A 19,724-nucleotide genomic window follows, 5' to 3' on the forward strand; every position below is an offset into this window, starting at 1 on the left:
CAGCAAACCTCAACTAATACTTTTAGTGTCTCATTATTTAACTCCGCAGCTCATGGTCTTGTGGTAGCGTTCTCGCTTCTCGCGCCCGGGTTCGATTCCCGGGGTCGCATCGTCCCCTACGCTCCTCGGAGCATGGGACCTCATCATCTCATTATTTGATTAATTTTTTCTGGCTCATTCGTAACTTGATCGAGACCATACAATGAATTATAGTAATGAATATCGAATAGATATCAATTAAGTTTACGGATCGGTAAAGTATATTTTATACAGACTCTCGGCGCTTGAGCACGACATTTTCGTTAAAGGTCCGTTCATGTATTTTTATCCGCGTTTCTTCTGTCTGTGTTTTCACTAAAATCGGACTTCGTTATCAAACAGCACCCGAAGATGACGGTGGATCGAGCTGGACGACTTTTTGTTTAAAAGTACAGAACCTTTTGCCATGCCAAGTCACCCAACAATCTTACAGTGACTAAAGGCACAAAATAAAACTTACATAGGTTAATAATAATAATAATACATTCTGAAATAAAAACACAATTAAATTACTGCACTTACATTGTGACTTGAATTACGTGTGCCGTTTGGTTGCAACTCGTGAATATATAAATAAAATAATGTAGCATTAATGGCGGTGTGTCACATATGCCCGACCTGGATAAGGCCTAGAAAACAAAAGGTGCCTGTTAACCATCTGACTATCAAAAATCTTCAAATGTTTCCAGTGGCTGCATACAATATTTATACAGCCGTCGACTATATCTATGGCTCAAATTAATTCTTTTTTTTTATTACTTTTAATTACGTTTTCTGCTAAGAAAAGCTCAGCATGTAAATGTGCCTTTAAAATTACCTAGTTTAATTTAGTTCCACTAAATTCAGTCACCCTTGTTTACAAAAAAAAAAAAAAAAAAAAAAAAAAAAAAAACTTATGAACTAAGTACTGTTCATGCCTCCGCAGGTATCTCCAGCTTTTCCAATTGATGGCGTCACGGTGGCGCCAATTCAGCTCCCGGAGCAGGGAGAGGAGGTTCCAGATAGCGCCACCGTCACGGTCGTCGGGTGGGGAAAACTGTGGGTAAGAGCCCTTGTAACCTCCCCGCAGAAATAAAAGAGAAATTTATATTTAAATGTTAATGGACATCGTGTTAAACGTAACCTCCCAGCAGATTTTTGCAAGACAATATAAGTGTTAATGTGAATAGAGCCAAGTGTAATCTCCCCACAAATAATGTAAATGACCACAATTTTTTCGTAAATAATGTAAATGACTATAATTGAATGTTAATCGGAATAGAGCCAAATGTTGTTGAGCTCCCACAAAACATCGTTAAATTGAAATAAAACCAACTGTACCTTCGCTACAAAAATTTTGAAGAACAATGTCCCAATGTAAACTCGACACAAAAATTGAGAAAATAACATTAATCATTAAACCCACAATAATAGGGCAGCATCGCTGACCTTAGCCCCTGTGCAATAATTAATCTGATAAATTGATTCTGGGAGGAAAAGCATAGGAAATATTGTTTCAATTGGAATGATTCTTTTCTTAAAAACGATTGCTTTGAAAACAAAATTATTATTGGGGCATTTCTTGAACAAATTAATTACAATTAACATACATTACATTATCAGATATGCGCAATGCTGCTTCATTACCTTATTTAACAATATACCTCGTCCCGAACCTTGACCAGACATGTAAAGGGCGCACGCCGCCGACCCATGCCGACGCCCGCTCAGTACTACCGTCCACTCGCTACTACAATCGGCTGACTACTACCGACTCATTGCAGCTCGCAACTTCCTACTCGCTCTGCCGACTCCACACACACTACTTCCGACCGAGTCCAACTCGCAACTGAACTCTCGTGCGGTCAAGCGCAGACTAGCAACGATAAACAACTCTCTGGTCAGAGATTCTGTCATGCCTCGCCATCGCTGGTACTGAATACATACGCGTTTCATAACCCTCCACTGGGGGGGGGGGGGGGGGGCAAAAATTTGGCAGCGATGGTGAGTCATTTGGACTTGCCATGAGCAACAAATTTTTTCTTAACTAATTAACTTTACAATCACAGAATATTCAGATGTAGAACATGAAGTAAATGTGGTGCACATGCACCGAGTACAAAACATATTAGGCAATAACAAAATGTGAGTACAAAACATATTAACAAATGACATAAGTGCACATGCACTGTAAAATTCTTCAACGTTTTCACAACAAATAAACATAATGAGTACAAATCTCATTGACAAATGACATAAGTGCACATGTACTGTAGTTCAGAACATATCAGCAAATCAAAATGCACATACAATGAGTATAAATCATGTTAGAAAAATGACAAAAGTGCACACGCACTGAAAACCTCTTTAGCATTTTCACAACAAATAAACGTAATGGCAAAAAAATCATGTTGACAAGTGACATAAGTGCACATGTACTATAGTTCAGAACATATCAGCAAATCACAAAATGAATGTACGATAAGTAGAAATCATGTTAGAAAAATGACAAAAGTGCACACGCACTGAAATTCAGAATATATCAGCAAATCGAAAAAAATGTATAGGCCATGAATACAAATGATGTTAGCAAAAAAATGATTTTCGCTATGTTACAAGAATTAGGATAGGAAAGGGAAGGATTGCATCATGGTTGTAGCACTTTAGGTTGCACGCAGCTGCACTGAAAGTCCATATCTTTCCACAGAAGTACAACACCAAGTGAGACAATCTGAAGTTCTTTTCCCAGAAGTGTTTATCAGCGTAGCCAAGACACTGAAATGTCGTAGTAATATTCCATGTTATCATTTTGGCAGTACATCAGGTACACCAAACAGTGGGACCATAATAACGTCTCCATCGCTCACGGTGGTGGACAGCATGTCGTGTCAACACCACGCTCTTACAAGGCACAGCAACGTAGAATTAGTACAAAAACCAAATATAGTGCTCCATGATCAAGAGGATATACAGGACAAATGGATATTGCAGTAATTCAAGGTAGTTAGGTCAGAAGGTGAAGGACATTAAGTCACATACTAGTCTTCATTGGGAATTACATTAGTAGTTTACGGCAGTCATAGCCCAGTTATTGAACATTTCTGTACCATGTATGTAGTATTACAGAAAAATGTTCATTAATTGTTTTACAGAGAACATTGGCACTCATTCTCTAATTACAAATCATCAGAAGTCATTACTTAAAACAGGAGGTAGTCAATAACATAGTATTACAGAATAATGTTGATAATTAATCATTGGTCATCCCAATACAGTAATCAGTAGCATTCATTTCCCAGTTACAAAGCATTATTAATTAATCATTGGTCATCTCAATACAGTAATCAGTAGCATTCATTTCCCAGTTACAAAGCATTATTAATTAATCATTGGTCATCCCAATACAGTAATCAGTAGCATTCATTTCCCAGTTACAAAGCATTATTAATTAATCATTGGACATCTCAATACAGTAATCAGTAGCATTCATTTCCCAGTTACAAAGCATTATTAATTAATCATTGGTCATCTCAATACAGTAATCAGTAGCATTCATTTCCCAGTTACAAAGCATTATTAATTAATCATTGGTCATCCCAATACAGTAATCAGTAGCATTCATTTCCCTGTTACAAAGCATTATTAATTAATCATTGGTCATCTCAATACAGTAATCAGTAGCATTCATTTCCCAGTTACAAAGCATTATTAATTAATCATTGGTCATCTCAATACAGTAATCAGTAGCATTCATTTCCCAGTTACAAAGCATTATTAATTAATCATTGGTCATCTCAATTCAGTAATCAGTAGCATTCATTTCCCAGTTACAAAGCATTATTAATTAATCATTGGTCATCCCAATACAGTAATCAGTAGCATTCATTTCCCAGTTACAAAGCATTATTAATTAATCATTGGTCATCTCAATACAGTAATCAGTAGCATTCATTTCCCAGTTACAAAGCATTATTAATTAATCATTGGTCATCCCAATACAGTAATCAGTAGCATTCATTTCCCAGTTACAAAGAATTATTAATTAATCATTGGTCATCTCAATAGAGTAATGAAATTATGCACATAGTATTTATGCATTAATTATTCAAGTGACATACTATTCAGAGCTAATCAGTATTACTGAGAACTCTCTTAAACGGGTGTCATTATTTGGGACTGGTAGTACATTTTTTTGTTAGCAATGCATTGCTTTGGGTAATTATAGGGGAAAGCAAGAAGAGAAAAAAAAATTGCTTCTGGGTTGTTCCTGTAAATGAAAATGTGTAACGTCATTTGTCATGAGTCAGCTGTAGCAAGGTTATGAAACAAGTAGAGTATATGTAATCACATTCATAAATGACATAGATTTAATGAACAACTGCTTATAGCACATTAATTTCATAAATAATTTCTCCTGGAAAAATATATAAAAAAATGGATTATTAAGCTGAAAGAAGAAACGCATTTCATGCCGAAAAGTCGTGAACTTCGAATTAACAGGTAGTGAAATGTGTATAAAGATGTGTTCCATAGCTGTCCTTTCCAAAACCTTCAGTCATTATACTATGCAATATAACACCTGCTGTCAAAGCGAACTGCAACAAATACTTAAATAACTACATAGCATGAATACATAACTTCCACATTATCCTCATCTGTAAAGAAAAACTTCATTATCCATCACTTCATTATCTATATTATCATAACTCCATTATTATCATCACCTGTAAAGAAAAACTTCATTATCCATAGTAGCATTATTCTTCATCATTATTCATCAGCATTCATTATCATCTGCAAAAAATCACTTAATTACTCATTATACAACTATTCCTTATTTCTATCATATTTCATCACTAAAACTAAGATGTGTAGTTCTGTCTGACAGCCTGCATCAATCGCCTCGTATTCTGAAAGAAAAAATTAGTTAAGACTGCTATTCTACGATGTGTATAGTATATTCTTGTTAATGCTTGTTAATTCTGATCCATTTACTCTTCATCACGAAGTATTGCATTCTCTTTCGTTCATTCCGAAGGTGAAATTCCCATTTTATTTAATTTATTTCTTTCACGCATCATTTCTTTCTGAATTTGATGAACAAAGATTAATATCTTGCATTTACATCATATACTCACTAAATAATGACTGGTTTATGGTAACATAATTAAGCATACAGCATAACATGACAAAAAACGTAATATGTGAAAAAACATAGATAGTGTTCAGAGGCAAAAATGTACCCAGTGTATCACAATGTAGCAGTAAAGTAGTCACGATGTTGAGATATCATAAGGCAAAATGTCAAAGTCAACTGGTGTTTGCTATATTTTAACTATTTCATAGTGCATACAAACAAAATATGAAACAATCGTACATACATAAAAAATGGAAAATGTGCACAGTCTGATGTGTAACAACAAGAAATGCCTCTCTTTTTTCAGCTTGTATGTTGTGTAGTTAATAGAGGCGAGAATTAAAGACTTTAATGGATAGAAAATTTAATAAAATTAATATGTCACTAGATAACATTGCATAATTATTCATAAGATACGTAAGTTTCTCTGGAAAAAATGTGCACAGTCTGATATGTAACGACAAGAAGAGCGACCTGCTAACCTTACCTTGCCGGGCACTTGCCAAGAAAAAATACGATAATCATTAATAAGTAGTCACATAAATATAATTGCATAAGTGGTCATAAAATGTGTAAATTCATCTGGAAAAATATGCACGGTCTGATATGTAACGACAAGAAGAGCGACCTGCTAACCTTACCTTGCCGGGCACTTGCCAAGAAAAAATACGATAATCATTAATAAGTACTCACATAAATATAATTGCATAAGTGGTCATAAAATGTGTACATTCATCTGGAAAAATATGCATGGTCTGATGTGTCACGACAAGAAGAGCGACCTGCTAACCTTACCTTGCCGGGCACTTGCCAAGAAAGAATACGATAATCATCAATAATTAGTCATGTGAATATAATTGCATAAGTGATCATAAAATTAGCAAAATGGCATTATAGCATGTTAAATCATAAAGTGTCTTCATTCAATAAAAGGTTTGATGTTTGACTAATGGTGGTTGCCTTTGGATTTTCTGGTTCTCAAATTTTCGACGTGTACTACATTGGGGTGAGGAATGCTGCGAATCCGATATGGACCTGCGTATAAAAGTTCAAATTTACTGCACCTACCTTTTCCTTTGTTGGATAAATAGTGTGTACGTACTAATATTTTCTGTCCAATGTAAAAGTCACGGCGTGTACAAACCTGTTTTTGCTGTCTTCTCCGGCGCTCTGCGGCACGTTTGATGTTGTTCAGCGCAATGTCGATTATTTCGTGGTGTCGTAATCGACGAGATGTAGGAAAGTTTACTAATTCTGTAATTTTGTTAGGTGGTTCAACATTTTTCAGTATAACAGACGGAGATAGCATAGTGGATTCATTTGGAATGGAATTAATTACATCTTGGAATGAGAATATGTGTGTGTCCCAATCATTATGTCTTTTGTGGCAGTATATTCTACACAGTTTACCAATTTCTTTCATTAATCGTTCACAAGGGTTCGAAGAAGCATGGTACTTGGATATATAGATCGGAGAAATGTTTCTAGCTCGTAACATACGTGTCCATATAGCAGAACGAAATTGTGATCCATTGTCGGAAATTACTTTCAGCACATGCCCTACATGAAATAGAAAATGCTTTACAAATGCTTTCGAAACGGTTTTAGCAGTAGCTTTGCGTAACGGAGTGAAAGTAATAAATTTTGAAGTGAGTTCAACAGCGACAAAGATGTAGCAAAAACCTCTATTAGTTCTGGGAATCGGACCCAAAATGTCTACAGCGGCCATATGTCGTAATTTAACAGGTACAATGGGATATAATGGAGGAATATGTGAAGTTGTGTCTGACTTAGCTTTCTGGTAGATTTTACATGACGCTAAAACTCGTCGTATACGTTTCTCCATGTTGGCAAAATAACAGTTCTGTCTCAGTATAAGAAAACATTTTCTAGCTCCGTAATGTGCGTAACTTAAATGAGTATACCAGATTAATTTGTTAACAAGCTCGTCAGGAATGCATAATAACCAACTGTTGCTGTCAGGATCAGAGCGGCGAAATAGAATGTCATTGCGTACAGTGTAATGGTTTCTAATGGTAACATTATTCCTATCTTGCTAGAGGTGTTTAATTTCTTTCCACACGTTGTCTTTATTTTGCTCTTTTGCTATGTCCTGTAATGACGACGAAATGAAATTTTCAAATGCAACTTGTTGAATGTACATGACGCTGAAATTTGCTTTGCAGAAGTTGGTTGCGATGTCTTGCTGATTGTTGCTGAGAGAACGAGATAGTGCGTCTGCTACAATATTTTGTGTGCCGGGAATGTGAACTATTGTAAAATTAAATTCCTGTAAATAAAGCTTCCATCTGCTTAATCTGGCGTGTGAAAATTTAGCTAAGTAAAAATTGTATCGCTCTGTGATCTGTGTAAACGGTGGTGTGTCTTCCATAAAGAAAATGCCTAAATCTCGTAAATGCCCATACAACACATAACGTTTCCAGTTCTGTAACAGAATAATTTCGTTCAGCAGGTGACAGAATGCGACTTGCAAATGCGATGTTTTTAATTATTGTAGAGCCATCTTCTTCAATTTCCTGAAAAATATGTACGCCTAAAGCGGTGTTGGAACTGTCGGTGGCAATGGAAAAATTTCTGGTAAGATCTGGGTGCGATAAAAGTGGTGCATTCAACAAAGCATGTTTCAGGTTCATAAATTCAGAATGTGCTTGCTTATCCCACGACCAAATAGTGTTTTTACCTGTCAATTGGCATAATCTAGGTGTGTCTAAAGCAGAGTGATGAATAAATTTACGAAAAAAGTTAATTAAACCGAAAAAGCTGCGTAATTGTTTTTTGTCGTAGGAACAGTAATGTCACGTAGAGCTTCAAGTTTTTCCGGATCAGGCGCAATGCCTTCTGCTGAAATTACGTGTCCAAGAAATTTTATAGAAGTTTTGCCAAAGTGCGATTTACTGAGATTAACTGTAAGTCCTTGTGCATGAAAAGTTTGTAACAGTTGTTCTAGAATCAGATTGTGTTCAGTCCAGTTAGCTTCTGCAATAAGAATGTCGTCTACGTACGTTGTAATTCTGTCTTTAAGCTCTGGCGGAAGTATTGTGTTCAACCCTCGAATAAAAGCTGCAGAAGAAATAGTTAAACCAAATGGTAATTTACAAAATTGATAACAGTCACCAAAACAGAGAAAAGCTGTATACTTTCTGCAATTCGGATGAAGCTGAATTTGCCAAAATCCCGATTTCAAATCTAGTGTGGAATAAATAGCCGTACCATGAAATTTCTGTAGTAGTTCTTCTAGTGTCTGTGGTCGATCTGTTTCATCAATAATAATGTCATTAATGTGACGCGAATCAAGTACAAGGAGAAGTGAGCCATCCTTTTTCTTGACAATATGTAGCGGGTTTATGTACGGACTAACTGCCGGTTCTATAATTCCTTGGTCGAGCATATCTTGCAACTCTTTTTTAACTTGTTCTCTGTGGATATATGGAATGGGATAATGCTTTGCTTTAAATGTGTCGTGCTGTTTGACTTGAAATTCATACATAAAACCGGACATAGTACCAGGAATGTTGTCGAAAACTGGAGCTTGCTGTAAAAGAATTTTGTGTAGTTGCATGCGTTCGTCGTCTGTATTTGCACTGCTTTGTTTAACTTTATCAGAAATCATCTGCATTACGTCGTAGTCAGCTTCGTCTGGAGTCTTATAGTTATGTACGTACGTATCCGTGAACAATGTGGAATTACAGTCTATGCCACGTGATACGGAAATGACCTCTGTGCGATTAATTGTCTGTTCTTCTGCAGATAATGAGTGCTGAAATTCCAAAGCCAATTGTACATTCTCGTCCTTCAACATTAAATAGGAATTTTGAAAATCAATAACTGCGTCGTGTTGTACCAGAAAATTAGTACCTAAAATAACGTCTGTTGTCAATAAAGGAACAATCCAAAAATTTGAGTGAAAAGTATGACCTGCAATACAAAATGATAAATGCGTCTGTAATTTAACATTTACTCCTTTACTCGATACTGCTCCTTTTACTTTCCTTTTGCCTAATGGTAATGTAGGATAGGTATTCTCTTTGTTACACTCGTTGAAAGTTTCTTCATTTATTACTGACATAGGTGATCCGGAATCGATTACTGCTGAAAATTTCGATGAACCAATTTTAATTTCGATAACAGGGTGTGAAATGGTTTTCTGAACAACTGGTCTTTCCTGCAATAGAGTGTCTCGGATGTCGTCAAAAGTAATAACATTTTCGTGAACAACATTCTCCGTGTCTAAAGTAGTGCTTGTGTTACTGGAAGATGCGATCTGTACAGTATCTAGTCAGATTCTATCTGACGTGTTATTATTTTCAGGACAATTCTGTGGCATTTCGACTATTTGAACTGTTCTGTTATTTCTTCCAGACGTATTACGTTCTGGATGATACCTACTGTCGGGTTCATTCATGAGAATATGTTGTTGCTGATCATTTTGCTGTTGGTAAGACCGACTGTTATTATATGTACGCTGAAAATTTTGCTCATTATTTTTACGTCTGTCGTGATAGTCATTCCTATATGGTGCATTGCGATAGGAATTGAAGTACTGTGTTTTCTGCACGTAGTTATTTCCTTCCTGCCGTGCGTTACTATTTGTTGTACCAGGGACTATACGTCCACGCGGCGAAACATTAAAGTTTGGTTGACCTTGTGCATTACATTGTTGGTTAGGTATGCTAACCGGCTGGTTTTGTTGCCGTTGTTGTGAAAAACCTCTATTGTTACTAAAATATGGTTCCTGCTGCTGATAATTTTGACAATATTGATAATTAAAATTTTGTCTGCTATTAAAGTTCTGGTGGTTGTCGTTCCTAAAGCGTCTGTTACTTTTACTATTGAAATTATGTGGTTGATCGTAATTACTGTAAGTTTGTTGGCCTTGGTTATTATATGAAAAATTTTTGTTTATAAAGGAATAATCCGATTGCTGTACTTCCAGAAGCTGTAACAGATCTCTTAATGCCGAAATGTTTTCCTTTTGCTGACCCGTTAGAAGTGACACTCTTAATGATCGTGGTAATTTAGAGATACATAATTGAATAAGTGCAGATTCACTGTAAGGTTCACTTAGGTACTGGTTTTGTTGGACCATGTGCTCAAAAAATTGCGTGACAGTAGAAAAATTTGAGTTCTCATAATTTGGTAAACTAATTAATTGATCTTTAATTCCGCGCTGTGTCGTCTTCGACCAATACGCTGACAGAAAAGCATTCTGAAACTCTTCTACCGAATAGCATTGCCTCGCGATCGGTCTCATATGAGTTGCCGGTTCGCCTTCCAAAAAACTGCAAATAAATTCAAGTTTATGTGTTACGGGCCAAGTCGGTGGAAAAGCAAAGCTAAATTGTTGTATCCAATCTAGCGGGTGAATCTGTGTTCTGTCATTTTTAAATACTTTGAATTTTCTCACTGATAGAAAATGTTTGTAATCAAAATTATCGTCTCTGTATGTCGGAACCGGTTCAGGATTAAATGAAAATCTATTTGACTGGGACTGTTTGGAATCTAACTCACGTACTCTTTGTAGATTACCTAAATTATATGCGCTGCGTGAGTCTGACAAATGTTCACAAAGTGGTGTCTGCTGTGATGTGTTATTAACTGAAACATTTTTCATCTCTGTTACTTCTTGCTGTAAACCTGACAACTTTCTACGTAATGTATTATTAGATGAATCGATCTCATTGATTGTCTGTTGTAGATTTTGGAATTCAGATGTTTGATGAAATGAAAGCGGTGAAGTATCGTCTGATTTGCTGTAATTATTACTTTCAATAACGTCAATACGACTGGCCAATTCATCATATTTTTCAGTCAGTATTTTTACCTGATCATCGTTCTTAGTGTCAGAAGCATTAATCTGTTTTTGTATTCTACGTGTGGTTTCGTTCAATTTTTTAACGTCTGCTTTAATGACATCAGAATCATGTGTTAGTTCTAATTGTTCGAGTCTGTCTGTCACTGTCTGAAAGTCTGTTGTGTGTGTGTCTGTTTTCGATTTAAGATCGGAAATTTCGTCACGTATTTCTGTGTTCGACTGTTTGATGGTATTAATTTCATCGGACACTGAAGCAATATTGTTGTCTACGTATGTTTTTGCTTTCGCGAACAATTTACGTTTATCTTCTTGTCTCTGTGCAGTGATTGTTTCCATGACTTGACGTTTTACTTTATTTTGATCCTGTATAAATTTGCGGAAACGCGTATCACTATTTTGTAGGTGAAGATTAAAACGTTCGTCAATTTGAGTGTTCCGTTGGTCGAATTTCGCGTCTATCTTTGCATCCATTGTGCGCGAAAGTTCTGCTGTCATTAATTTAAACTCGTCGTGTAATTGTGTTGCTTTTTCAGAGCATTGTTTAGCGACTCCGCTAATTTCGTCTCTAAGTGTTTCTGTTGTAGCTGTTTGCATTTCCCTTAATTCTTGAGCAACAGATCTAATTTCTTCGCTACTTTTTCTTGAACAAGCCTCAATTTCTTCACGTAACTGTTCCTTATTGTCATGACACTGTGCAGCAACGGCTCTAATTTGTTCACTAAGCTGTCTGGAATTGTTGTCTAATTTTTCATTAAAGTATTGTTTGAGTTTTTCATTATCTTGTTTGCTATCTTCACTCTGTTGTCTGACCTGTTCACTAAGTTGTTTGTGATTTTCATTATTATTGTCTAGTTTTTCATTAATTTCATCAAGTTGTTTGAATTTTTCACTCTGTTGTAGCAATATTGCCATAATTTGATCCAAGCCATTATTACCTACTCTATTATCTGTGCTGTCTGATTGCGTACCTGCAATTGTCACGTTTTGTGTGACCATTTGGTCATTCTGTAATTTACAAAAAGGTTTGCCAGTCGAATGTACAATGTCAGTCACTATTTCGGAATTAAATAAATCCGTCCTACTTTGAGTATCCTGTTCATTTTCAATAGAAAGATTTGTCTGTTCATCACGTGAATTTAGCAGACCGGTTGTGTTAAGCTGGGCAGTGCTCATTGCAACAGAGCGCCCCGCGTCATCAACTGTCGTCAAATTAACAGAGGAGCCAATTGAGTTCGTTTGTTCATCATTAAGATAAAAATCATCATTAGTGGTTGGAACGCACTGATTGTCAGTGAACAGAGGATTGTCATCATTACATTGCGTGTCACAATTACTATCGGTCAAGTTGTTTAATTCGGTTATTTCACTCATTATACCTCGCGATGCACTATTAATAGTCTTTCGCGGCATTTTTACACTAGTCACAATTATTCACAAATGAGACAAAGACAATGCAAAATCCAACAAATACAAATACAGCAAAAAGCAACGAATTGCCGATGATCTGAGGAAAGAAAGTCACAAAATTAGTAAAAGCGTTGCGCCAAATCCTAATTATATTTAAGTATATAAGAGCAGATATCTGACTGTTTCTTAGAAGATTCACAAAGAAATACGATCCTGGCAGGGTCGCCAAGTGTAACCTCCCCGCAGAAATAAAAGAGAAATTTATATTTAAATGTTAATGGACATCGTGCTAAATGTAACCTCCCAGCAGATTTTTGCAAGACAATATAAGTGTTAATGTGAATAGAGCCAAGTGTAATCTCCACACAAATAATGTAAATGACAACAATTTTTCCGCAAATAATGTAAATGACTATAATTGAATGTTAATCGGAATAGAGCCAAATGTTGTTGAGCTCCCACAAAACATCGTTAAATTGAAATAAAACCAACTGTACCTTCGCTACAAAAATATTGAAAAACAATGTCCCAATGTAAACTCGACACAAAAATTGAGAAAATAACATTAATCATTAAACCCACAATAATAGGGCAGCATCGCTGACCTTAGCCCCTGTGCAATAATTAATCTGATAAATTGATTCTGGGAGGAAAAGCATAGGAAATATTGTTTCAATTGGAATGATTCTTTTCTTAAAAACGATTGCTTTGAAAACAAAATTATTATTGGGGCATTTCTTGAACAAATTAATTACAATTAACATACATTACATTATCAGATATGCGCAATGCTGCTTCATTACTTTATTTAACAATATACCTCGTCCCGAACCTTGACCAGAGATGTAAAGGGCGCACGCCGCCGACCCATGCCGACGCCCGCTCAGTACTACCGTCCACTCGCTACTACAATCGGCTGACTACTACCGACTCATTGCAGCTCGCAACTTCCTACTCGCTCTGCCGACTCCACACACACTACTTCCGACCGAGTCCAACTCGCAACTGAACTCTCGTGCGGTCAAGCGCAGACTAGCAACGATAAACAACTCTCTGGTCAGAGATTCTGTCATGCCTCGCCATCGCTGGTACTGAATACATACGCGTTTCACCCTCCACCTAATATCTAATTTCTGCAATCAATTTCTCATAAAGACCAACACCTTCCACACTTAAACTGCCACTTCGAGCTTGAGCTGTATTCTCCTGTATTCTCTATCTGCATATAAGCAGATAGATTTAAGGAAGTCGTTCGACATTGTACCACATTTCCGGATAATGACCAAGATTCAATCAGTCTGAGGTCTTCTTAGATACGTTTTCGGATCTAGAAACGTTTGACTAATAAACCCCAGCACTATGTACTGGGCGCCGAATGTTCAACGGTAACGGGTGTGATACAAGGAGGCGTAATAGGACCGTTATGCGCTCAGCATTCGGAAACTATTTATTAAACAAGGTCAGCAATGATATCAGACTGTTCACTGACAGTGGCGTTGTCTACAGAAAAATGTTGTCATTGGCCGATAGCACGAAAATGCAGATACAAGGTATAACACTTCAGCAGCAAACCGGTAATGGTACTCCAGTGAGAGGATTTTAAATTGACCCATGATTCGAACCCAGATTCTATTAGTTATTAATAAACTGCAGTTACATAAAAGAGAACCTTCGCCAGCCTAATTATGCAAAGTACTAACACTGTTCACGAAGAAAGTTAACTATTGCGATTGATTTACCTTATGCAGAAACTCTGTTTTGGAAATAAAGTAGAAGACAGTAGCACACTTTAGGAAGCAATGCAATAGTAGTTGATCATGAACAACAGTACAGGAACATTAATCGTTTTTCCAACAAATGCCTCTGATTGACACTTAGACTCTGTATAACAAAGCAGCAAATAAGTGTTCATTACTATTATATGAATGCGTGGTCGCTGTTTTTTTTTGTTGTTTTTTTTTTTTTTTTTTTTTTTTTTTTTTTTTGCATTGATATATCAGCTGCATCAGGACTTAATGCAGAATCAGTGGCGACGATTGAAAATGGGTGCCACATTGGAGGTCGAATCCAGGATTCCCTTCTTACTAGGCAATTGCGCTAGTCACTGCGTCACCCGTAGACAGTGGACGTCGCAGTTGCGCAGAGTATCTACGTACGCCTCCTGGCCGACCCACATACTCACCTAACGCCACCTGTTCATAGTCCCTGTCCGTGTTCCCCGTGCTCTGCTTTGAGATTCCCACAGGAGGTCAGACTTTATTGTGCTGAAAGTTATTTGCTCTGACTCGTTCGCTCATGAGCGTTAAAATCTTTGGCCGGCTTTTACTCAAAACCGAGTTTACTGTCCTCTTATGTCATGAAAAGGTTGAACTAAAATTATTATTACAAACAGTATGTCTCAGTGCACACATTTACATAAGGACAAAACTAACTGGCGTCCACTGCACAGGAAATAAAATCAAAACTGTTACTCAAAGACAACTACCAAAATCAAACTGTGCACTGCTAAAAAAAATTGAAACACTGGAATTACGTAGCAATACTGTGAAACGCCCACTGTTTACTGCCCCATTAAAAATCTAAATTACATAGAAAATGCTTAGAATTAGCGCAATGGAAACTTGAGATGAGGAACGAAAGAACCAGCAAAAATACGAAAAGAATCTCACCTTAAAAATTACGGCATATTCAGCAGCAACAGCACAGCATGAACAAATCGCGCCAGCTAAAATATGCTAAAGTAAATCTAAATTATCAGGAGAAAGTTTCGGATGATTTTCTCATACTAAAACAAACTTCTTACTTGAAACGAAAATACTAATCCGTTCATGACAATGACAATTCTGTATTTAAAACTCTTATGTCACAAGAACATAAAACTCGCACAAGCCATAGAAACTTTACTTTCTTTATAAAAGTCTTGCAAGGCAATGCTTTTAATATTATACCATTTGAAATGAATTAAACTGAAATAACCTAAATTGAGGTGCGGAGGTGGACTTTTCTATTGCAAGAATCGCTAACAATATCAGTAAGTGCCAGAAAATATTATTACCTTAAGAACATATCCATAATGCAAATCAATTTTCTCTGTTCCATAAATGATGCGTTGTAAGTTCTTCCATCAGATTAACAATTCGTAACAACTTTCTTCAGCAAAATCCTCCTCCAATATGCACTACACTCAAAACTTCTGCCAGTTTATTCCATGTCCAACAATGAACTGCTCTCTGCTCTACAACAGAACCAAAGATACACAATTTCAGAGATAATACTGTCAGTGCCATAAGTCGATTATTCCACAGATGTTACAGGCAACTGCTTCGCTCTCATAGCATGAAATTTCCACTCACTGTAAGGTTTTGGCAGATAAATGTCCAATCCGCCTATATACGTCCAAATTTCAGGGTATTCGCACTGGAAGTGGTGGATCATTGTCCATCGAGGCGAGTCGATTACGTGAATGTGTGGTATCCGTTCTTTTGGACATATTCACTCGTCGCCGCTGATTCTAAATAAAGCCCGAATGCAGCTGATATCAGTATTCCCCGTCACTGAAATAGTTTTCAGACGATTACGTTATTTTTACCAATTTTTATTTGTATTCCGAAGGATCATTCATTTCTTCACACTCTTTAGCTGAAATGGAAAGGTTGGTACTGGGATCTAGTACAGTTGCTCTTTATAGCAGAAAAATGATAGAGACTGACAAGTTCACTTCATTAATACTATAGGTGTAATGTGAAATTTAAATCTGGCTCAATAGTTAGCTGCCGGCCGATGTGGCCGAGCGGTTCCAGGCGCTTCAGTCTGGAACCGCGCGACCGCTACGGTCGCAGGTTCGAATCCTGCCTCGGGCATGGATTTGTGTGATGTCCTTAGGTTAGTTAGGTTTCAGTAGTTCTAAGTTCTAGGGGACTGATGACCTCAGATATTAAGTCCCATAGCGCTCAGAGCCATTTGAACCATTATGACTAAATAATTAGCCTGGGGAACCAGGACGTAATCAGCCACTAGGCTCAGATCATGGCTGAATTTTTTAGTGACAACACACTATGAGAAGAACCATTAACCATACACATATAAAATTATAAACACTGTTACTTCTAAACCAACACAACATTCAATCCTTCTGCTGGGCCTTGCCGGCCGGGGTGGCCGAGCGGTTCTAGGCGCTACAGTCTGGAACCGCGCGACCGCTACGTTCGCAGGTTCGAATCCTGCCTCGGGCATGGATGTTTGTGATGTCCTTAGGTTAGTTAGGTTTAAGTAGTTCTAAGTTCTAGGGGACTTATGACCTCAGCAGTTGAGTCCCATAGTGCTCAGAGCCATTTGAGCCATTTGCTGGACCTTCAAGTCTGTTACCCAGTAACTATTATGAACCATCACAGTGTTTTCAGGTAATTGTAATACTGAAATGAGATTTTAGTAGGAAGAATACTTTAAATAATCTCTTTTTGGTGGTGCTTTGGTGAAACTTTAACTATCCTTCCAAGAACATCACTTGGGGTACGTCAGACATAACGCTCACTGAATAATTATGAACTGTGGCATTCCACAATGTTTATTAATTGTAGTGGAAGAAATTTCCTGGCAGCTTAAAACTGTGTGCCAGATTGAGATTCGAACTCGGAAATTTTATCTTTCCCAGACAAGTGCTCTACAGGTTGAAGTAAAGTTGTGGGGACGGATCGTCAATGATGCTGGGCAGCTCATCAGTAGAGCACTTGCCCGTGAATGACAAAGGTCCCGAGTCTGAGTCCCAGTCTGGCGCACAGTTTCAATCTGCCGGGAAATTTCTTATCAGTGAGTACAGTGCAGAGTGAAAATTTCATTCCGTAGTGAAAGACAGTTGTTTCTCAGTTCAATAAAATCACAGCACTTGGATTGGGCCACAGTCTACATAAATGACTCAGGTTAAAATACGTGTGCACAACACGAAGTTTAAAGTACACAAACTTATTTATGAATAAAAAACCGCCTAACTGGTTCATGCAGTTGTATAGTACTGAACTGATCCTTTGAAATGAAGTTAGCGGCAGTGCACATCTCCGCTGGCTATTCAAAAAAATGGCTGCGAAAGTATCCGTGCCTCTCACTGTGTAACAAACTCTGAAAATTCTCTTCTTAAATCTGATTTTCGTTGTTGAGAGCTAACCAAAGTATCTCTTCAATAGTAAGCCAAATTAATTCCATAGTGACGGCTATATTATATAATCTTGTTGCTCTAATTGCTTCGTTCAGTTCACAAGATGGGAACACTTTGCCAGCTAACCACCACCTGATTCTTGCCACTTTCCAATTACCGCTAAGCCAGTTTCACTGCACAGGGATTTCCTCGAAGTTTTACACATTACAAGCCTTAATGCCCTATGCATGAACCAGTATTACAAGTAAAGTTGTAAAATTTATGTTTTTGTAGAACATTACTTTTGAAATTACATCCATGGAGTAAATGGACATAAATAATGAATGAAACATTTACCTAGATTATACTAATGAATGGTGTCTGTCCTTTCCGATATGTCGAAAAGAACGAACACATGCATTCATAATTGATTCGCTAGACTCAGTGTGAATACACAATTATGTCCAACCTCCTGTGGGAATCTTACAGTAGCGAGTATGGATGACATGGACGGCGACTGTGGATAGGTGGTGATAGGAGGGAATGTGGGTCGGCCGAGTGGTGTGTCGATATACTCCGCGCAGCTGCGATAAACCTTGAGTCTTGGTGGCGCAGCGGTTAAAGTAACTGCCTCGTAAGCAGACGATCCCGGGTTCAAATCCCAGTTTGGCACATTTTCCACTCGTCACCATTTATGTTGCATAAAGTCCTGATACAGCTGATGTCCATAGTCCCTTTCCTTATTACTTGGAAAGTAATTTACAAAGTATACATAGATGGAAACAGAAACTCCACTTCGTAGAAATAATCGCAGTTCTGATTAGATACATACAAATATAAGATAATGCACATACCAACGAACTGAAACTGAGGATAATCGATTTCAAGATTGGTGATAAGTGTCTGGAGTTTATTTCACCATTTAAACATTCATGACTAATACTAAGAAGCAATATGAGATGAGGAGAGAAACCAATAATGGGAATGGCACGTAGGAGACAGGTTTGTTGCAAGGATGCTGAGAAAGAGCGTTGCTGCTGTGAAACAAAACGCGTGGAGAATGCCAGTGCGACCCAATCTAGGCTACTATTGCAGTGTCAGTCGTCTTTGTGAAGCAGGCATGACAACAGATATCGAATGAATTCGGAGGTGCACTGCTAGGATTGTTAACAGCTCGGTACACACCATGTGTTAGTGTGACAGAGGTGCTCGGGGAACTTGACTGTGTCTTTTGGAAGGAAGATGACGTAGTTCTCGCAAATCTGTGTTGCGATGATTTAGACAACCAGCTTTCGAGTAAGACTGTGCGACCATTTTACTGCCGCAGTCGTGTATCTTACGCAGGGACCCTGAGAATGAGGCAAGAGAGCAAGATGCGTACACAGGCACGTAGACAGCCGTTTTATTTTTTAATAGAAAATCACTAATATTGGTACAGAGTACTGTCTGCCATTCACGGTTCAGTGGTTCGTGAAGTATATATATTGATAAAGACGTACACTGTTAAAGTGTGGTTGCTAATTTGAGCCATCTGATTGGAAACTCAGGTATTTCCACATATGTTAAATTTTGAGCAACAACAAAAGCTGTGGAATAAGTGAATAAAATATTTTTTATTTTACCCAAACACGTTTTAGCGCTCGCGGTGTTCATTTCACTGTTCAATTTACTTTTTTTCTGAGAACTGTTAGTACGTGTTAGCAGCTTGTGGAGGTTACATGAATTTCGGTTTGTAGCCGTTTAGATACACAAAGGACAGATGATTAGGCGTCAAATATTCCGTTAATTTACAAATACAGGTAAACAGACATGTCAAGGTTTGCCGCTTGTACGCCTATGTTAAGCTGAAAACTACGCCTAGAGTACTAATTTGGGAGAAAGCATTGTCATACCATTATTCACGTAAATCACAGGACGACATTAGTTATTCATGTTGGCAGTTTTATATCTCCCATCTATTCTGCAGCATGTCATCTACAAATAACGATTTTTTTTCTTTTCTGTTTTTCACTTACTTCAGACATGAAGTTGTTGTATTAAATTGCATTATTTAGTGATTTACTTTGGCTTTTTGAGTCTGTTGTTTTGATACTCTTATTTTTATAAATTTGACATAAAGAGATCCATGAGGCAGGCGAAGATTACTACAATTATCAGTAGTCTGCGAATGTTTGTTTCACACACAACTGGAGACACTGTAT

General features: G+C 37.4%; 1 protein-coding gene across 1 annotated transcript in view; it reads left to right on the top strand.

Annotated features, from left to right (window-relative positions):
* The window catches only part of LOC126194670 (mite allergen Eur m 3-like), a 46,070-nt gene that overhangs the window by 19,352 nt on the left and 6,994 nt on the right, over positions 1-19,724 (top strand). The window contains exon 4 of the mRNA XM_049933280.1: positions 965-1,081. Coding sequence (XP_049789237.1) covers positions 965-1,081 — 117 coding nt within the window. The remainder of the gene's footprint in view (positions 1-964; positions 1,082-19,724) is intronic.

Source organism: Schistocerca nitens, chromosome 1 (assembly GCF_023898315.1).
Source record: "Schistocerca nitens isolate TAMUIC-IGC-003100 chromosome 1, iqSchNite1.1, whole genome shotgun sequence".
NCBI lineage: Eukaryota > Metazoa > Arthropoda > Insecta > Orthoptera > Acrididae > Schistocerca > Schistocerca nitens.